General features: G+C 36.2%; 2 protein-coding genes across 2 annotated transcripts; both read left to right on the top strand.

The window, feature by feature from the left end:
• Positions 1 to 2,699: 2,699 nt before the first annotated feature.
• Positions 2,700 to 10,906, top strand: LOC143615381 (serrate RNA effector molecule-like). Its single transcript, XM_077088519.1, has 12 exons — positions 2,700 to 3,180; positions 5,412 to 5,527; positions 5,863 to 5,911; positions 6,064 to 6,138; positions 6,223 to 6,297; positions 6,373 to 6,420; positions 7,423 to 7,491; positions 7,581 to 8,375; positions 8,463 to 8,511; positions 9,411 to 9,643; positions 9,746 to 9,928; positions 10,553 to 10,906. Exons 1-12 carry the CDS (start codon positions 2,702 to 2,704, stop codon positions 10,611 to 10,613), a joined length of 2,232 nt encoding a protein of 743 aa, XP_076944634.1. The 5' UTR covers positions 2,700 to 2,701; the 3' UTR covers positions 10,614 to 10,906.
• A 1,372-nt stretch (positions 10,907 to 12,278) lies between these two features.
• LOC143615380 (uncharacterized) lies at positions 12,279 to 17,381 on the top strand. The gene is made up of 2 exons (XM_077088518.1): positions 12,279 to 12,448; positions 14,377 to 17,381. The coding sequence occupies exon 2, from the start codon at positions 14,393 to 14,395 to the stop codon at positions 16,367 to 16,369; it is 1,977 nt and encodes a 658-aa protein (XP_076944633.1). The 5' UTR covers positions 12,279 to 12,448; positions 14,377 to 14,392; the 3' UTR covers positions 16,370 to 17,381.
• The last annotated feature ends 4,805 nt before the right edge of the window (positions 17,382 to 22,186 follow it).

The following is a 22,186-nucleotide window of genomic DNA, read 5'->3' as shown; positions in this document are numbered from 1 at the left end:
AAAAGCATACAGGCTGGATAAAACAGGACTAGACTAAAGGGTCAAGCGCGAGAAGGCTGAGTGCGCGAGCGCGAAGGCTGGCACAACAATCCTTAGCGCACTGCGGGAAGAATCTCATCCTTAGCGTGCTGCGTGAAGAACTAGAATTCTAAGCGCATCGCGGGAAGAACATACATTCTTAGCGCATTGCGGGAAGAACATGCATTCTTAGCGCGCTGCGAGAAGAGTTCTCTTCACGCATCGCAGGAACAAGATGTCTTCACGCAGGCTTCCATGTAAGGAGTCTGGCGCGTGGAGCTGCAGACATCCTTAGGCGGGAAGAACCAAAGGATAAGCAAAGAGTTAGAAGAAAAAGAGGGAAACAAGGCGTAAGGGCGGGACGGCGACAAGAGGGAAAAGAAGGCGGAAAGAGAGAAGGAAGAGGGACGGGACGGCGGAAAGAAAGAGAGAGAAAGAGGCGGGAAGGAAATATATATTATTATTATTAAAAATAAAATATAAGTATAAATATTAAATAATAAAAGAAAGAGATCGGATAAGAGAAACGGGTACCTGGGTCGGGTCGGATCGGGCAGATGTCACACTCCCCATTACCCATGCCCTAATTATGTATGTTTTATGGTAATTTTCCAAGTAACACCTTAGCACCTCTAGGGCTGTTCACGAACCGAACCGAACCTAACGAGCACATGCTCATACTTGGTTTGGTCAGCAAAATTGAAACATCATGCTCTATAAAAATTTGTTTTTATATTTATGTTATTCACCATTTTCATATGCTATCCATATTATATTCTATTATAGATGTTTTCAAAATTAAAGAAAACGTAATTTTGGTCAATCAACGTCTTCCAATAATAGGGGTAATTCAAAGGTTAGTCATTTTAATATTTTTTAGTTACCCTTTAAATGTTTTCTAAAAATGCATTTTTTGTTTTTGTAAACGTACAACTTCAACGCCAAGAGAACCACTTATTAGCATTTTTAACGGTAACATTTTATTTTAAATGCGTTAATACACTGTATTGTATTAAAATATGTTTTTTTATTAACTAAAATATAATAAATAAAAATTAATATGTTATTAACTAAAATTTATGCACTTGTTACAGAAAATTATAAACGATTTTTAATATATTTATTATTAATTACATTATACCTTTTTGACAAACAAATTTATAATAACATTGAATATATGTTTACACATTTCTTTTTTGTATTTTCTTGTTTAGAAATGATACGAAACATATTTTCATGTACCCGATACTATTTTATATTCTTAAAACCAATTAAAATACATGTTTTAATTAAGATGTGTATACGAATCAATTTATGTTAATTAGACGCGCAAATATATTTCTTCATAATTTTTTACTTATATTTGGTTTACTCAATTTATATTGTTTCCATACTTAGTAACGAAATTCATAACTTTAGATGTGGTCCATATAAAAAAATCAGTTTTTTGGTTTTTAAGTAAGATTATACCATTTATTTTTTTTATATTTAAATTTGAACTAAAATTTTCATAAACACATTATGCTAAATAAAATCAAAAACACGAAAATTAATTAGACTCATAGATTGGTTCTAAAAGTAGGTGTGCCAATAATGTTACTCACGAATATGGATCCGAAGAAATGTCTGTGTAACGGAATTAGATTACGAGTAATTAATTTGGGTAGGCGTTTTGTTGAAGTAAAAGTTATTTCAGGTACTAATACCGGTTATCGCACTTATATAATTCATAGTGGTCTAACACATTCAGATAAGAAACTTTCGTTTAAATTGAAGAAAATGTAGTTTCCAGTTGTAGACTGTTTTGCAATGACCATTAACAAAAGGCAAGGTCAATCTCTAGCAAGATTTGGCATATATCTCGGAGACCCGGTGTTTACATATAGAAAACTCTATGTAGTTTTATCAAGAGCGAAGAGTGGTGTTAAAATTCTATTAAACAAAGGAAGACAAATTTACAAGTAAACGATAAATATGGTTTAAAAGGAAGTCTTTTTAGTAGCTTATGAATTTTACATTTTTAACTTTTGATTATGTTTTCAAATATTGTAATTCGAATGTTATTTGGGTTTATCCTTGTATTTCACAATCATTTGTTTTCGTACCAATATTATTTACAACTTAAAGTATGTTGTCGTCCCGAATAACACATAACAACTTATGTTGTCCTTTCAAATGACATGTGTTTGTTCGAAAAGTTCAATATTTCCACCCGTGTCGTACATGGGTTAATAATCTAGTTTACAAATAAAACAATCTAGTGACTTTAAAGAAGGTGCGAAGTAAACATAGAGCTTTTAAATGTTTTGTTTATATATATTTATGATTATTATTATTATTATTATTATTATTATTATTATGGTATTGCTATAGTTTTTGTTTTTTTATTATTTAAAAAATTAACAGTTTGCGTATGAGTGCTCACGACGCGATTTTGACGATTTTTAAGTTAAACATGTGAGTCAAACTGTTAACAATGATCTTTTATCATCGAAAATCAATTATAATATAAATCATTGAAAACCGAACAGTAAGTTAAAATAAATTTGTGAAATATGACCGATAACCGGTTTTAACAGTTTTGAAGCCTCAAAACAAAACACATAACACATAGAAGTCTATAAATCACACAAGCCCCTACCCTTTCTAGGGTTCCAATATTTTTTCACATCTGAATCATCAAATGGCTGAAGCCGAAGCAATTCCCACACCAATGGATTCACTCGAACCACGTGACCACAAACCTGACGATGTCGACGGCAATCTAAATCTATCCGGCGAACACAAATCAACCGCACTCGCAACCGAAAACCCTAACGCATCGTCATCTCCACCACCGCCACCACCACCACGGAGGCACGACCGTGACTCCAGAGAACGAAGAGTCGACGACAGAGACAGGGATAGGGATAGAGACAGAGATAGAGATATTGATCGTCCGCCTAATCGGCGTTCGGATTATTACGAGCGCCGTGGGAGTCCGCCGCATAGGGATTACAAGCGCCGTGGAAGCCCTAACTCTCCGCCTCCGTATCGCGAGCGCCGTGGGAGTCCGCCGAGAAGGTCGCCGCCTTCGTTTAAGCGCTCGCGGAGGGAGGATGGTGGTTATGAAGGGCGCCGAGGGAGTCCGCGCGGGGGAGGTTTTGGACATGGTGATAGAAGGTTTGTTATCTGCTGTTCTGTAACTGTTAATGTTAGTGTAGTATCAGTATGTTAATGCATGATGCTTAGGGTTAGCTCTAGTGTGAGTGAAATGAAGCTAGGGTTTTCGGCCTGTAATTTTTAAAAAGATAACTGTTTGTTTGTTTACCTTTTCATGTCATCTGTTGTATTGTAAGTGTTACTGTTGGGATAGTGTATGAATACATGATGCTGATTTCAGCTTATCTGTTGGTTGAATAGGAAGTTAATGAATATTTGGTGATATTTTATTGTGTTTGTGTTAGTAGACTGCTTTCTCTAGGGCAGTGTTGTAGAAATCGCTAGGCGCTAGTCGGTCAGTGGGGTAGGGACTAGCAATTTATCGGGATTAATAATCGAGACTTTGCAAACAATACCTGACAGTTGCTTTCTTTTGTAAATAAAATTTGGTGATATTCTACTTGAAGAGATGCAGCAGTTTGATGCAGCGGATTGTGAGAGAGAGTAATATCCTGGCTGTTTAAAAATATTGATTTTGAGACATTAGTAATACTCTGCCGTTCTAAATTACATGAGCACTTTTCTGGTCTTGTCACTTTAGCACATAGGAAAGTGCTTTTATAATTTGGAAGGGGGGAGTATTAGTTGAAGGGGAGGGCCCGATGATGTTTACAAGACTTGAATCAAATCAGAAGTTGCAATAGAGTTTGTTAAACGGAATCTGGCTGCAAGTATAATCTTGAGAGTGGGGTGAGCGGGTAACACATTTGGTAGCCTGCATTCAGAATCAATGACAAAATGCTTAAAACCACCGGATATTAGATTCTAATAATAGCTTTAAGATATAGCATATTACACATCTGCTACTGTCACAGGTTTTCATTATTTGTCTGATACTGTGATCTTTGCTCGGTGATGTAAATTTTGGAAAGAAAGTGTCTATGTGCCTCCATTTCTTGTGATAAAATACTGTTTCAATTCTTGGTAGGTTGAATCATTGATTTCAAAAGAGTAATTTTTTATTTTGTTTTTTAGATTATGTAATTACACACCTGTTTGGGACCCCTCCACACAGGCTTATAGTGTAGTCGTGTATGTGCTTAATTTTGGGAGGACAAGTAGTGTAGGTGCAATTGAAATGTTTCAAAATTGGCAATTGGCTGTATAATATCAAAGTAGGATGATTTCTTGATTGTGGCTTGATTTTGGGAGGACTAGAATCTGCAGATTTTGCAACGTATCACAGATTGACAGTTAACATCTGAAAATATATAAAAGGTTTGCAATATGTAATAACCAACTATTTGGGAAATACACTATATGATTATAGGCCTAAGCAATTTTTTGTAGGAAGTTTGAAAAAAAATATGCAGTTAACATGCTTCTTGTAGAGATTTTCTGCGTGTCAAGCTGGTTATGCTGATAATAAACACACACAAATACATATATACTTGGTGAAGCGAGTTTAGCTTTTAACGTTTAGCTTTAAGCTCTTAGAAAGTGGCTAACATGAGATGGACTGAGAAGAAACATAGGTTAATTGTGTCTATTTTGGTGGAGAAATGTTGTGAGGGCTTGAGGCATCCCTTATTCAGCTATTATTCTAAACAAAACTGAAACCTATATAAACTACTTATTATACTATTGATCTATTTATGGGAAATTACTTGTTTTATATCTGCTGTTGACCATGCTTTTGCTAGGCTTAGAAATGGATCTATAAGTGTCCTCCCTCCTGTCACCGTTGTCTGAGCTCTAGCCCTAGAATCCGATTTAGCATTAAACCTAGGACTTAAATGTATTTTTAATTTGCATACAGATGCTGAGTTATCTTTCTGCATGCAGGCATCTTTTTTTCCTTGAACTGTGTGCATTTTAATCTTTTGTGGTTTTTAATCCTTTGGCTATTAGGCTTTAGGGCATTGATATTATCTTCACCTTTTGCTGTTCATTGTGTTATTGTAATGGCTTCGAGTCTCTTGCAGAGCATAAGAACACGTCATTTTCCATTGTATTCTTTTGAATCTGTTGTTTGTGTGGTTTTATCAACTAAATCAGTCTTTTTGTTAGTAAGCGTAACATAAACTAATTGGGGATTGGAAATAAGAATAAGAAGTTATTGGTATAGTGCTTTTATGGTAAAATTAACATATAGTCTAAGTCTATGCTTTTGTTTATGTAACAGCTTTTTGCTAAAAGAAGACTGTAGCATTTTTTTTCCGTTCTCGTAATGCTGTTTATTGTTGATACAGGTTTGGATATGATTACCCTGGTGGCTATGATCGTGAAATGGGTGACAGGCCTGGCTATCCTGATGACAGGCCTCGTGGCAGGTATGGTGGCCGTGGGTACCAAGGCGGTCAATCTGGTAAGCATCAATTTCTTCTATCTGCAACCTTTTGAAAGTTGTTGAAGCTCTAAGTAAGTTGAAAGTTTCCATTGGCAAATATATTGTTTGTTCTAAAAGCTGTTGGTTGTGTTAAACAGTAGTATACTAATATGTCAAATGGTATTAATGAATACAGTAGGCTACATTAAGTATTTCGGTGTTTTATAGTAGAAAACCAGTTTTAATAAGCAATCTTGAACACACTCATCATTTACCTATGTAGACAATTTAATTTCAAATCAAGAAACCATACAATAATTTCGGGATTTTTCCTGTTTATGTAAAGTTTTGTAAGCTTCCATCTGATTTTGTAGATTGGGAATCAACTCGTGGAAACTACAATGATCATCCAACTACACATAGGTGAGCATTTTGTCAAGCTATTATGGATGCGTTCTTTAAGTTTTGGCCGCTACAATGCTGTTCTTTATGTGGCTTTGACCAAAATAAGCTCATGCATGGATTGCATTTTTGCTATTTACATGTGAATGTGATCCGTCATTTTGAAATTTCAGAGAAGGGTTGATGTCTTATAAGCAGTTTATTCAGGAGCTTGAAGATGATGTTCTGCCATCAGAAGCTGAACGAAGGTTTATTAAGGATACTTTACTAAATGTTCGCTTTGCCCTTTTGCATTCTAGTGTGTTGCTTCTTTAATCCTTTTTGCTTCACAGGTATCAAGAATACAAGTCAGAATATATATCAACTCAGAAGCGAGCTTATTTTGATGCCCATAAAGGCGAAGATTGGTACTTTTTTGCACTTTTTGTGGTTACTTTTGTTGATTATAGTTTTTCTCTTCTAATTCTTGTTTTCTTATATAGGTTGAAGGATAAATATCACCCCACAAATCTCCTTACTGTTATTGAAAGGTGTGCCTTTTTTTGTATTCTGTGGAAGAAGTTTGTTCTTACAATTAAACAGGATCTTATACTCATTAATCAGTTGGTTATTTTTGTAAATGGATTGGTTTTAGTTGTGCTCTATCTCAAATGGAGTCAAGTAAAATGTTTAGCTAAAAGGGGAATGGGTCAGCTTAAAGTCTGTTTTTAGTGTCTTACAAAAAATGAAATTAAAAGGGTTCACATTATCATTGCCACTATAACGTTTTTGTAATAGTTGACACAATAGTTACTTTTTTAAAGAATTGACGAAAAAGTGTTTGTGGGTCAATCTAACCTGACCTGGCTTCTTTTAAGTTTTAACCCACGCAAAAATCACCAGTGTCAACTTGAACCTGTTTTGATCAGCTAATTCGCATCTTGCTAGGCTTGTAAATAAATTGAACGAACTCGGAACGGAGCATGTTTGTGTGTGTTCGTTTGTTTTAACTTTAACAGAACAACGATTGAACACAAACAGTTAAACGAACAGGGTTTTCTTGTTTGTGTTCGTTCATTAAGAAAATGAACATGCTTGTGTTCTTTTATGTTTGTTTGCTAACAGTATAACGAACGTAAAAGGACGAACATAATTGAACATAGATGATGAGCTAAAACCAGTTAAAATTAATGTGAAGAAAAATGTGCGGGGTCTGAAAATTAATTAAAAGTAGACTAAGTTGTAATGAATCAAAAGATTTTTAAATGAATATACGTAAACGAATGAATTCAAACAAATGTAAACTAATGAACGAACATAAACTAATGTTCACGAACGTAAATGAATGAATGGGACTTGTTTAACCAAACGAACTTTTTTAGTTCGTCAATGAATTTCCTCCCGAACGGTTCAAGAACTGTTTACTGAATGTTCGGTTCGTTTTTTTTTGGGTAAAGGGATTCACCCGGATAAATGTTCGGTTCGTTTACAGGGCTTGCTATTTGTATATATTGATCTCTCTCTTTTGTTAATTTTTATTCCTTTTTTTATAGGAGAAATGAAACCGCACGGAAGCTTGCTAAGGAATTTTTGCTTGACCTGCAAAACGGGTCATTAGATTTGTAAGAGACACCTCTTTGATATCTCTTTACACAATGTCTATTTTACCCTTTACTAAATTAACCACTAAACATCCTTTAACATGAAACAGAGGGCCTGGTGTTACTAATTCATCTTCAAGGAAGTCAGGGCAAACAAGTAATCCCAATTCTGAAGACGAATCAGATTTTGGTGGCAAAAATAGACGTCGGGGACCAAAAGAAACCGACCCATATTCAGCGGCACCAAAAGCACACCCAATCAGTTCTGAACACAGGCGGATTCAATCCGACATTGAACAAACACAAGCACTTGTTAAGAAGCTTGACCTCGAAAAAGGCATAGAGGATACCATTTTATCTAAAGCTGATAATGATAGAGCACACAGAGACAAGTCTCATGGTGGGTCCAGTGGTCCAGTTGTAATTATACGTGGGTCAACCTCAGTCAAAGGTCTTGAAGGTGTTGAGTTACTTGATACACTCATCACTTACCTCTGGAGGATTCATGGGCTAGATTATTATGGAATGTCTGAGAAAAGTGAACCGAAGGGCTTCCGTCATGTGAGACCAGAATCTAAAAACACTGATGTGAAAATTAATGGGAGTGAGTGGGAAAAGAAGTTAGATACACGTTGGCAGGAAAGATTGAAGAGTCAAGATCCATTGGAGATTTTGACTGCAAAGGAAAAGATTGATGCTGCTGCAGCTGAGTCTTTGGATCCGTATGTTAGAAAGATTCGTGATGAAAAGTACGGGTGGAAATACGGGTGTGGGGCCAAGGGTTGTACAAAGCTATTTCATGCTGCTGAGTTTGTTCATAAACATCTGAAGCTGAAACACCCTGAACTTTCAGTGGAGGCGACTGCTAAAGTTCGTGAAGATATTTATATACAAAACTATATGAAGTAAGTCCATCAGTTCATGAGCTTTCTTTTCGTTTGCAAATCATTTTGGAAATGGTGATGAAAAATTAAATCGTTTGATATTTACAGTGATGAAGATGCACCTGGTGGGATACCTATTATGCAGCCATCTTTACAGGTAAACCTCACATAACTAAATTATTGCATATTTCAAGCTGGTTAAAATAATTGATTACTGTCTCTGTTCTCGTGGCTTTCTCTCGGTGTAATTACATTAAAGTTGATGAAAACTATTCTTCTGTGATGTTATCCATATCATCCTTTGTGGTTACAGAAGACCATTAGTAATTAGGGCAAACTGCATATTTAGAAACAAAGTTTACACTTTTTCATGATTTTAGCAACCACTTTTAAAGCATGCACAAAATAGAAGCCAACTTTAAAGTTATAATCGATTTTAGCAATCAACCTCGTTAACTGATTTTACCTGTAAATTTCTGATTTGACAGTGGTTGGTGCTATGCCACTCGCCACATTTGTAAATAATGCTCATGTTAAAATACCATAATAAATTTATCTACAAGTCTGAAACTGGAATATTGGATGTGTATATATATATATATGTACACACACACACACTCACATATATTCTGAATTAGACATAAATATTATGTCACATTGCCTATACTTATGCACTAAAAAGACAATAAAATGTCACTTCTGAAATTTTTTGGAAACTTACAAAACAATGATTTGCTACTGTTTAGACTGGTAAGAAATGTAACTTGGTTGCAATAACTGGTGATAAAAAGCTAGCTGGTTTCTATTTACGCCTAATTAAAATCTGATTGCAAAAAATCAGGAAAAAGTGTTAAATTTGTATCCATTCCCTGATGTTTGCCCTTAGTTGGTGGTTATTCTTACATCATTTATTTGATACTTGTAGTATCATATAATTCCATGTACATTGCATCACACTTCCAACCTTTGTCAATTTCTCATATTAACATGATCATTAAACATCATAAAGTTTTGCGTTTTTCATATCACTGATAAAACTCTTGAATCTCTTCACAGAGGGATAGACCCCAAAGGCACAGGCCTGGTATTGGTGCCCGATTGAAAGATAACCGCAGAGAATTTGATGGCAGAAACAATGGTGGTGAAAGATTCGACAGGGGCGAGAATCCCGAGAATGATGCCGGTGATGATGAACAAATGTTTGAATCTTTTGGTGGCCAAGGCCTTCATGCACCATTCCCTTCCGACATTCCTCCACCCCCAGTATTGATGCCCGTACCTGGTGCCGGGTGAGTCCACTCACCATTCGGCTATGTGGTTACTATTTATTTTCCATTTTATTTTTTTGTTTGTTGTCTTGAAACATGTTTTATACAATTGTAAATTTGCAGCCCATTGGGACCTTTTGTTCCTGCTCCCCCTGAAGTTGCAATGCGGATGCTGCGAGATCAAGGCGGGCCTGCACCTTATGAAGGCGGTGGTAGAAATGGGCGAAGTGAGCCTCAGATGGGTGGACCTGCTCCAATAATTGCTCTACCTCCATCGTTCAGACAGGATCCTCGTCGCTTACGAAGGCAAGTTCTGTTTATTGCTATATAATATTACATATTTGTTTATATGATAATTTTTAGAGAAAATTGCACAAATGGTCCTTGTGGTTTGATCGTATTGCAAGTTTGGTTCTCGGTTTTTTGAAAATTGCGAACTTAGTCCAAACATTTGGGAGGGTTGCACGTTTAGTATTAGTAACGAAAAAGTGATTTCATGCGCCATTAATGTGAGAGTAATTTTGTCTTTTCAAGTTTTTAATCTTAAGTACTTCAGAACTTCTCACGTCGACTTTGTCACCTTCTATTACACACCAAATCTTCGATTTTGCACTGATCTAAGGTGATGAAGTCGACATTAGAAGTTCTAAGTATTTTTTAGGGTTCCAAATTTGACAAGACACAATTACCCTCATATGACATTACTTTTTCGTTAAAAAGCAGTTGGATTACCAGTAGAGACTAAATGTGCAACGATCTCATAAATGTTTGGACTAAGTTTGCAATTTCAAAGTCTGGGGACCAAACTTTAATATAGTCAAACCACAGGGATCATCTGTGCATTTTTTTCTAATTTTTTTAATTGATGTATTAAATAGGACTACAAAACTTTACTTAGAAATATACATTTTCTAATAAATTAATGTGCAGCTATCAAGACCTTGATGCTCCAGAGGATGAGGTTACTGTCATAGATTACAGGAGCCTGTAGACTGTTCTTTAAGTGAAAGGAGTGTGGCTCGGCTTGACCTGGTCAAATGCTCGTTTAAGACGACTTTTTTTCTTCTGAAGATGACTCGAAGCTTACTATTTCTGGGCGAGGAACAAAAGTCTATTTAAAATGATATTATGGACGTAAAACTTGGTTTTTGTGTTGGTGAAAATGATGTTTTAATTGTTTTATTACTTTTAGGTTTTGATGGAGTTGCACTATAGATTGATGAATCTGAGATTTGACAATAAGCTTTGTTAGTTTCTTTTTGATTATTTGCGTTGTTTTTACAAGCTTGATTTGTTGAAAATTATCTAAATGGTCAAGTGTACAATAGAAATATGATTCATGTACCACTAAGTATCACATGTTTGAGGTTGTCAAATATGATAATTTAATAAGTTTATGCCATTATGCACACACAAAGCTTTCTACTAAATGAAAACTCAAGATCACAAGTATGAATAGAAAACCAATATAGAGGTGCACAAATATGGAAAGTTTCAAGAACTGGAATCGAGCATGGTCAACAAAAGTCAAAACTGGGTTCAGGTTGGAACTAGTTATGGGTATAATCGGGTATTTGATCAGAGATTTTTCGGGTTTTGGGTAGGGCCGGGTTTTGACAAATGAAAAATCTATCAAAAATACTAATATTAAAACTCTATTGAAGTTTTCATACAAAAAGGAATCATAGAAAACAAATTAACTTCCTTGATAATTTTCATAGAAGTTGTTCGAAGTTCATATAACTTCATAAAGTACTTACAAAAATCATATATTATATTGATAATCTTAACATTTTAAAGTCCTCAACTTTAAATCTGGATCATTAAAAGTCTCAAAAAAGCTTCTAGAAACAACAGTTGGTAGATGTTGTACACCTCTCTCCTAAGCAGTTGGTAGAGGTTGTACTTCCATGGATTCCAAATGGTAAGCCTTTGGCTTATGCACGGTGTGGGAGTGTATTGGACGCAACTTTTCTTATTGATAAGATACAAATAAAAAAATTATCCTACAATCAACAAGGATGCTTGTGTCCTTAACAACCGCTTTAATGTTTTCCATTTGACACCTTAAAAATTTCTTTTATAACAATAAGTTTTGTCATTTTTCATTTTGCTAAATGGACGTTGACAGGATACAACTAAACATACAAATGATACAAAACAATTTGAAATTGCAATTCAATGTGTGTCAAGAATGGTTAAGGTATTCTATTATTAACAATCTATGGGATGAGTGTGATTCATTTCTATTTGGTTTGCATATGGCAATTCAAAGTTGAGTTTGGATCATTTCGTACACACGTTTCCGGATATCTAATTTTTATTTTTAAAGCCGTGTACAAACCTCCCAACAAAAATGACATATCATTGTATGCACATCAGATACCACCGGCCTAATTTAGGTCAACGTGTTAAAAGCAAAGGTGCCACTCGTGTTGGATCCGGGTGTGGTGGTGATAATCCAAACAGAAAAACATCTAAATGATTAAAATTAGGTACGAATCATTTAGACTTATAGTTATTACTGAATGCAACAGAGGCTCATTCAGATATGAATAAACCAAACAGCCCTTACTGTATGGATCCGGGTGTGGTGGTGATAATCCAAATCCGGTAGAAAGTAGAAAGTTGTGGTTCCGAAGAGAGAGAAAGAAGTAAAACAAGGCATTGACGGAAACTACGTTCCAAGAAGTTGCAAAAACCTAATCGATTCAATTCAATCCAATCCAATCCAATCCAATCCAATCCAATCAATCAAAAACCCTAACATTTCCAATTCGTCACATCAGATCAGATCATTCAACCCTAACGCTTGCTATCTGTTAAGTAAGTCAATTCATTCATTTCTGTATTCATTTGTGTTTCATCGCTCAATTCTATAATATTCATATTCGATTTGCTTTCTTTAGATGGTGATATTGAATCTGTGTTTAACCTAAAATAAGATGTTGAAATTTGCAGCAAAAACCTAACCGTCAAATTCATTATGGCTACTAAGTTTTCCATGTCATCTGCCTTGCGTTAGATCTCGATCGTGCTAGTTTCATTATTGTTCTATCATGGAATGTTGTGTTTCTTGTATGACCTTTTGATTAGTAATCAGTCAATACCATTGCAACTTTAAACGTTTTAGGGCTTCAATACCCTTCTCGTTTACAAACAAAATGTTGACTAACATTCAGAAATTTATAGCTGCTAAGTTTTCAATCTCAATATCTGGACGCGTTAAGTTTTAGGGTTTGTTATTGCTATTCTTCCATCTTTGGATTGACATGGAATGTTTGTTGTGGTTCTTGCGTGTATTAGTATGACGTTTTGAGCCTGGACCATTAATATGACTACTTGTCGTTTTCTTCTTTTAATTAGTATTTAATGCTGTTGTAACTTTAAAAGGTTTTAGGGTTTCTGATCTGCCTTATTATTATAGCAATTCATCTTCAACTTTTTGGGCTCTAACAACCTTCACAAAGCTAATCTAACATCGACTTGAACACTCATCTTCCAAAACTTGCTTTATTCCAATTACTGTTATTTTATTTTCTTCAATGTTTTGGGCTCCAACAACCTTCTTAAAGCTAATCTAACATCACATGTAAGATGACTTGTTACACAATCTTTTCAGCTTGTCTAACTTTCTATTATTAAACCACGAATCAGTCGAAAAGGCTCCTAAGTTGTGTATATAAATGTATCATGTCTTTTTCTTGATATGTGTTTGTCTATCCATTCATAATACATATATGTAATTGTTAGACATGACAATTTAAAGTGTTGTTAGTTGTTACTAGCTTACAATATGTGTGCCATTTAGAAAATGATGAATTGAGGTGTTGGTAGTTTTATTATTGTTCTATCTTTGGATCATGGAATTGGAAAGTTGTGTTTCTTGCGTGTATTAGTAAGTTTGTATGACCTCTTTTCTTTATGAGCATTAATTTGATTACTTGTCGTTTTGTTCTTTCCATTTATTGCAATTGATGTTTTTTAATTTACTTACAACTTCTGACCTGCTCCTATGTAAGATGACTTAAACACTGATATATCAAAACTTGCTCAGCCAAGCTCCATTCTGTTATTCAACCAGGAATTTATATTCCTCTTTTTGCAATTTGAAAAGGTTCGTCAGTTGTGTATCTGTCTATCAATTAGTAAGAGATATATGTAAGTCGTTTTCTAAACTAGCGCTCTCTTTGGCAGAAAACTGTCTGTACCAGATTACCAGTTCCTGTTTTTGTTCTGCCTACTCATCAAACGACTTTTTGTGTAACATCTGTGTTTCACTGCAGATTTGTTCATTCTGTTATAACTTATAATACATGAACAGCTTACATGCATAGTACAACTGTTGGCCAGATTATATGCACGGTCAGAAGTCATGTGATCCTAGCATATATGCATGTTTTGAGTAACCAATATGGTCATAGAGAGATTAATTTAAAAGTTTCAACTTTGTACAATGATGGAAAATATCATTAAAGAACGGTATAAACAAAAAAACATCACCTGCCTATTCGGTAAGCTTAATATGGCTGAAATACAAGAAAGTTCATATATTTTTCATATCTCATACATTATTATGCTGCATGGTATGCCTTAACGAGTCTTTTTGGGTAATGTATTTCCTTATGTGGTCTGGGCTTCTACTATTACATCATTTACAATAATCTAAACAAGTTAATCATTTTGTGTATTTTGAGTTTATTAAATGTTTGCTTTTTGTGGTTAACTGACAACAAAGTTTCTTGATATTATAGAAATCTGGAACTTACAATGTCTCCTGCATCCAAGTCAAAGTCAAAGGACAAACGGGCTGCTGTCAAGGACCCACAAAAGTCATCCAAACTCACATCCAATGCTAACGCAGGCGCCCCTGGTAGCGGTTACAATCCGCTTTTAGGAACCTTTCATACACTCGACACTACACCCGTGTCTACTGTTCCACCTATTCACATAAACGGCCGTTCTCGTAGTATTGATGATACAGAGGACCATAACGGGAACAACTCTGTTATGGGGGTTGAATATGATTCAATATCCAACAATGGGAGCTGGTCTGGTGAATCTGAAGATCACAAAGACAAAGTATCTCAAACATCCAACCGCCACGACACAATTCCAGGGGTCGATAACGATAAAAGGGAAAAAATCCGTCAAAAAAATGAGAAAAAACATCAACGCCAAAAGGAAAGACGGGCTCAAGAACTTCATGAAAGATGCAGCGGTTATTTAATGTCAAGGAAGCTAGAATCACTTGCTCAACAGCTTGTGGCAATGGGATTCTCTTCAGAACGTGCAACAATGGCCCTTATTTTAAACGAAGGTAAAGTCGAACAATCAGTTGCATGGTTATTTGAAGGCGGCGACGATTCAAACAACCAGCAGAAGCATAATAACATTGACGGTGGCGGTAATTTGAAAATTGACATATCAGAAGAACTTGCTCAAATTGCTGAAATGGAAATAAAGTTTAAATGTTCAATACAAGAGGTGGAACGCGCTATTGTTGCTTGTGAAGGTGATCTTGATCAGGCAGCTGAAACCCTAAAAGTTCAGAAACAGGAACAACCGCCTACTGCCACTGTGGCGGCAAAGCTTGAGGAAACTAAGGTTTCATCGACCTCCAGAACGATTTCAAAAGCTATACCTATACACCAGAAGCCCGATGAAAAAGATTTAAATTATAACTACACAAAATCGGTTGCTACAGCGGGTCCCACATCAACAGACCCCGGGATCAAAAGCTTACAGTTGCTAAAAAAGATTCCACCGAATTCTGATTGGACCAAACAGCAACATGTTGGTACTCCATCTGTAGAGAAGCGGTGGCCCGTGACCGTAAGTGGGTTCAATTTAAATCCTTCTGTTTCTTATTCTTTAGCTTCTCCATTACAAGCTGCATCAGCAACAGCTAAAACCGAGCCCCAATATGCAAATATTGCAACCGAGTTAAAGAATATTCAGTTAGGGTCAGTACGGGAACCGGTTATTATGATGCAGCGACCCAAATCGAAAAACACACCCGTAAATGTAACCTCATCATCGTCAGCATCTGATTGGCAACCGAATATTGTTGATCCGGTAGTGAATATGAATTTGAATGTGAATTCAAACGGTTTTTCACATGGGCCCACCACCACAAGAAGCTTTACCAGTTCAGGCTTCGGGGGCTCGGTTAATAATACCCAACTGTTTGACCAACTCCATTATCAGCAACAGCACCGGTATGCATCAAGCAGTGGCTCGTTTGACCATTATAGTCAAACTGCTCAAACGGGTTCCATGAGCCATTACAACAGCAGTGGCATGTGGAACAGGACTGTGGGGACCACCACCACTACTCCAACCCTAGCAGCTGCTTCTTCCCTCGGGCTTTTTTCCGGACTGGGCTCAAACGGGTCGTCGGGCCCATCATCTCCAGTAGACTGGAATGCGTGTGAGTCATTGCAGTTCGATTACACAAACATAGACTGGAGTCTAGACCGGCTTCCTCTTCCATCTAACAGCCAATCAAGGCCCATCGGGTTGTGGATGGGTCCAGGGTGGGGCGGGGGTAAGGGCGCCACGAGACAGCCAACGGGTGGTCTATCGAACGGGAACAATGGGCTTTCGATTGGTTTGCATTCGGATGGGGTAGGTGCGGTGGGCTCTGAAGCGTCTGCAGGTGGGTCCCGGGATTGGGCTTCACCTTTTGAAGAAAAGGAGTTGTTTAGTTTCCCCAGACAGTTTGTTTCTTCTCCTTCTCTTTAGTGGTGAAGAAAAACATGACAATCAATAAGATGATAGTTGATGAAAAAAAAACAATAAAAAACAGAACTTTAAAACATATGTTGTTTGGATCTATTGATTTTTGTGTTTTCTAAAATCGTGCCTGATGCCTTTGTTTCTTGTTTATGATTTGCTTTGCCTGCTAATTATGGTAGCGAAAACGATATTCGTCTTTTCTTGGTAGCCGAAATACACATTAAATGATGCAGTAATGCATCAAGGGTTGTACAGATGCAGATATTTAGGCTCTGAAAACCCGAAACAGGCTGCTCATCTTTCTCCTTCACAGTTTCTTTCTATTATATAAGTTTCAATACGTAAAATTGATCTTGGAAGAAGTAGAGGTGCACAGAAAATACTGGTTCCGGACCCGACCTGACCTGCCGATTTCAAGCCGAAACCGGACTCGACCTTAGCCTACCTTTGGGTACAGACTGGGCTTTGGGTTTCTTCCCGGAACCGACCCTGACCCCTGGTGGAACAGGTTCCACCAATACCCCCGATCCAAACCTATTTGAAACCCGAAAAAAAAAAACGGACAAAACCCGGTCAAATACCCAACTATACCGGGAACCTCTTCCTACCTGACCCCGTTTTAACTTTTGTTGACTATATCTGGTTCCTACCCGGTTCCGGTTCCTGAAAATACCTGGTTTGTGCAACTCTAGTATGAAGTAGAACTATTGGAAGTATGAAAAACAAAAAGTTGATGAGATAACTTGTCACAATTTGCAACACTTTTGGCAACTTCCATGTCGTATGTGAACCAAGAAATGCTAACAGTGATCGTGGATGAGAGAAGAAATTTGACATCTAAACATGCTCGGGTCAAAATAATTCTAGATTTCTAGGATTTGTGTCTAGACAATATTTTGTTATGAGGATGTTACACAAATTACCATCAAAACCTATGAAATTTCAAAGATTGATTCTGATAACATAGTGTATGTATGTTTTGATTTATTTTATTATATTTAAAATGAAAGTAAAGAATATTATTGTATTAAGGGTATGTGTTACGATAAAAAGAAGGGGTGTGGAACACCGGTACAAAGGTGGCGCGAGTGCTCGTGAGTGGGTGGCTCTTGAGCTTAGTAACTACTAACTAGGGGTAAATAATGTAGTTGTCTAAAACTATTTTTATTCTCAACTCAACCCGACCTTACTTTTAATAAAAATTTTATTTCTCTGTCTTCCTTTTACACAAACTACACCAACTTAACTTTCACTCTCATTCATAACCCTACATAGACCAACTTTTTTTTATTAAATCAATATGTTTTGTTATTATTTAAAACATAAAAAATATTTTTTTAAAGATAAAGAACTAGTTCGACCCATGTTAAAATATACATTCTTTTAACTAACTCGAATTTTAATAAAATTTATATTGAAATGTAAAAGTAAAAAAGTAAAAATAAAAATAATAAACAAATAAGTTTGTAAATTTAGATAAGGGAAATAAATTTTCACCAATAAAATCATGATACGTAATCAATTATTTATTCAATTTAAAAGGGGTGATCTTTGGTGATCTTGGGTTGTTTCATCAACCTGCTATGGTGGTTATTGTTCGGTTATTGTTCATCGTTGTAAAGATGAAGAATGTAAAAGATAAAAGATAAAAGAAAAGATTATGAGTTTGTGGTGGTCGGGTATTAATTTCGTATATTACCGTGTTAATTATATAGTTTTGGTTGTTTATTTGTATAAACAATGGTACTTCATACGTGTTTATTGTGTTACAAGTCACTGGATGTTAATGCAATTAAATTGAACTTGTACGAGCACAAGATGAAGACCCATGATGATGTGTGATAGGATATGATCAAAACTGGAGAACCTGAGTAAAAGTTGGTTTAGCATATCATTTGCTGAAAACAGAGTATCATATGTTGAGCATAAGAGATGCGTAGATTAGGAGTTTTTTAAGCATGGTTTGTTGAATTAGAGTATCATACTCTAAAGTTAGAGTACCATTTGCTGAGCCAGAGTACCATTTGTTGGACCAAGTTAAACTACATGAGTTGCAAATTAAAAACCCTATATAAGGATAAAGTTAGGGTTTGAGAAATCATCACATCTATGGAAGCTGGAGACCATTCTTGGAGAGAAAAACTACTATTATTTCATGAAGTCAACTCTGAATTCCATGAAGATTGAAGATGCCATCAACATGAGCGGCTAATCTTCTCGAGTCATACCCGATATCTAGAGTATTGTATTTTTTACATTTTTGGCATGTTTTAAGAACGGACTAATTGTAATTGTTTATTATTATTCTGTGAACATTGATGTTTGGTATTATTGTGCACTCAGTTGGTGTAGTTTTATTTCAATCAAAACGATTAGTTTGCCAGTTGCTGTGATACGTGTTCATAGGGTTGTATTAATTAGTGAGAGCGATGAAGCATACAATTTTCCTTAGTTTAGTCACACTAGTAGGTACCGTTAGATAACCAGTATCCTGTGTTAGCGATTGTTGATGCCTAAGGTTTAACTAGTTGATCAACTTGATACGATTATTGATAATTAACTTCATAAATGACAAGGATTGCTGTTTGTTACATGCTTGAACCCAGAGTGTGATTTACTTTTGTTAATTGTTTGAAAGTTGATCAATTGCTTGTTTAATTATAAACTCAAATCATTGCTAGTGTAATCAACACTCTTAATGGCTACTTCATAATATTAGAATTTCATTACACTGACCACATAGTCTTCGTGGTTCGACACCCTACTTGCTCTAACTAGTTTAAGGTGATTAGGTTACTTATTTAATATTGTTTTTGAGTACATTGTGACAGTCTAGCATCAAAATGACTCCGTTGCCAGGAAATTAGTGCTCTTAGTGTTTTTGTGTGATTTAATTTTTGTGCTTTATTTTTATTCTGTTTTAGTTTATTTTTTTTTTATATTTTTCCTTTTTACGCGAGGTGTGTCGTTTGTGCAGGTAATACAATCACCACTTATTTTTGAGCCAGTAATCGAAAGGTTAGACATACACATCTGAGCTCCGCAAAGAGGGCCGAACATGGAAGACCAGAATAAAAACCAAAACCATAACCAGAATCAAAACCAAAGCCCACTACCCGAAGACAAAATCTTTCACCCTAACCACAATAATAACATAAACCAGCCCGAAAATAGCCTAAGTCCACCCATTAATACCAACCAACAACAAAACCTGAATACCTCAGCTCGTCAATCCACAAACCGAAACAACCAACAACACGGACCATCAGCTCCAAACAATACTCCCGTCATAGAACTCCGGTGTACTGAGATTATTATTCACACCATATATGAAGTTGGTGAATGGGAATGGAATGATCAAGACCAGGAGCAGAATTGTAATAGTGGGGCTGACTGGCAGATTAGGCTGGATAACGAGTTTGAGCTTGTGAATGAGTTTGATGATGGTTGGGAAGAAGAAGAAGAACAGGTGAATCAACAGGGTGTCGGGTTTGTGAATAGGAACATGGGCATGAACCGAAGTGGTGTTGGAAGAAATAAGGTTCACAGAGGTCACATGGGTTAGATTAACAGGGGTGGTCAGGTTAACATAGGGGGGCGAAGAAGAAACATCGTAGCCCCAATACAAGGTGTTAACAATCGGTTTAGACCGACTATTTCTGATGGTGCTTCACTGATAGTCCCGTAGGTGCGTAAACCGGGACCACTTACATTTAGCTCACGTCCATCTTATATTAACATTTTCCCCAACTTTCACGGGATGGCCTCAGAAGACATGCATTCCCACTTATTAGATTTTGGTGGCAATTTGTAGTTCTATTGGTGATGGAACATTTAATAAGATGAAGTTCAACTGAGGTTGTTTTAGTTTTCATTGAAGGATAAGGCCAAACATTGGTTTAACTCTTTACCAATATATAATATTCACAATTGGGCCAAGATGCAACAAGTGTTTTTAAACGAGTGCTATTCACAGGTGAAAACAAATGAAGCCAGAATTGAAATCCATCATTTTCAGCAACTGACGGGTGAACTATTTCATGAAGCTTTCACCTACTTCAAAGAGATTATCATAAGATGCCCATATCACGAGATTGAGTTATGGGAATTGGTGAAATGTTTTGTAAACGAGTTGACTTATTAAGACAGGAATCATCTTAAGGCCTCGAGGAACAGTAAGTGAAAGACCGGTTGCCGGATCATATGATGTCATCGTATACATGTAAATGCAATACGATACGGACCGAATACATTGTGTCACTATACTAAGCTATAAGACGGAAACAAATATCGAATGAATCAAAAACATATCAACTCAAAGTAATAATCACTCTTGAATATAACAATGTTAGAGAGTACAAGTGATTACAACAATTATGCAAAAGTCTAAGTCAAATAGTTTCTAAAAGGTTACAAAATATGACAAAGTTTCACCTATTTATACATCTTGGCCTATGGGCGTATAAGTCTTCAACGTATAAAAAATATATGGGCGTATAAGTCTTATATGTTGAGAAAAGTGACTTATACGATCTTAACAATCTATTATGACCAAAATCAGCTTGTTTAACCTTGCAAGATCTAGCATTAGACATTTTGCACTAACAAACTCCCCCTTGGATGATCTTGAATTCTCTAATCCATGCCAAAGTGCTTCTTGTGATACGCTTTCCTTGACTCTTCAAACGACGGATTATTTGTTTATGATGTTGAACGAGGTACCCGGCTTGGCATATATTGAAAACGATTCCATGAAGCCCGAGTAGTCCTCTCCTGACGTTCTTCCTCAAACTCTGTCTCAATACGATCTTGTTCTTCACTTATCGCTCTCCAATTGGTTTCCCAAGCACGTCCAGAATTTATATTCTTCTTGAAACATAAATCAACTACCTTCTGGAACTGATTTGCTTGAGTTTTAATTTTGACATCCGAAACATGTATCCTGCTCGAATGTAGCACTTCAATGTCTTTATATGAGCAATTCACCAGCCACATCAGATCATAAACCCATATTACATCATATCTCTTATCTCCACGATCTAGATAGATACTAGCTTCACCTGTTATCGACAAATATGACCAACAAAGGAAGTAAGGATGAAAATCCTATTCCATCGGATATAAAGGTATGACTTGTAAAGAATCTGGTCGAGTGTAACAGGATGTGCGAATCAATTTTCCTTCAGGATCCTTTATCGATTAATTGTGCCATTGTTTCTCCTTTCACCATGGTGAATATGTCAAATTTCTTATTCAACGAAGCCATCTTAGACTTCCTCATATCTGGATTCCCTCTTCCCTTGTTAATTAGAGCTTCCCAGATCAAGTAGCACAAGCCATTGTGCTGTAACAGTTGGAAAATCTCGGCCTTAATAGACTGTTGGAAGAGGTTCATCATTTTCTTTTCTCGGAGAAATCTGGCTCTAACACCCTCCGAGATTTGGGATAAACGGTAGCTGGTACCATTCTCATTATGTGGGACGATGAACTCCACTTCGACCGCCTCACATGTATCTTAATTAACAGCTTGCACGTACGTCTCAAATTTATCCACCCATCTTGGATAATCCTCCATTCTCAAAAGCTTATGTGGCTTTGTGGACGTGCCTATCTCATTCTTTAGATTGATGTTTGAAGTAATGCCGAAGGTTGTGACACAAAAGAACTCATTTCCTCCACAATTGCACCTAAAACAAGAAAAATAGTAGCTACAACGTATAAGGTTGTTAACGTGTAAGTAATAGAGCGTATATGTATTAATAGCATGTAAGTCTTATACACTGTATAAAATATTATATGTCATATAAGTAGCTTATATATGTT

This window comes from Bidens hawaiensis, unplaced genomic scaffold (genome assembly GCF_021521415.1).
Source record: "Bidens hawaiensis isolate Kalapana, Puna unplaced genomic scaffold, B.hawaiensis_p1.1 tig00042796_1, whole genome shotgun sequence".
Taxonomy (NCBI): domain Eukaryota; kingdom Viridiplantae; phylum Streptophyta; class Magnoliopsida; order Asterales; family Asteraceae; genus Bidens; species Bidens hawaiensis.
This window is presented reverse-complemented; position numbering and strand designations above follow the sequence as displayed.

What these genes read in the sequence shown, in the direction of transcription:
- LOC143615380 (XM_077088518.1), top strand. Translation starts at nt 14,393, where the DNA reads ATGTCTCCTGCATCCAAGTCAAAGTCAAAGGACAAACGGGCTGCTGTC.
- LOC143615381 (XM_077088519.1), top strand. Translation starts at nt 2,702, where the DNA reads ATGGCTGAAGCCGAAGCAATTCCCACACCAATGGATTCACTCGAACCA. An exon ending in CCATCAGAAGCTGAACGAAG is followed by an intron (nt 6,139 to 6,222) that starts GTTTATTAAGGA and finishes TTTGCTTCACAG; the next exon opens with GTATCAAGAATACAAGTCAG. An exon ending in ATGCCCGTACCTGGTGCCGG is followed by an intron (nt 9,644 to 9,745) that starts GTGAGTCCACTC and finishes GTAAATTTGCAG; the next exon opens with CCCATTGGGACCTTTTGTTC.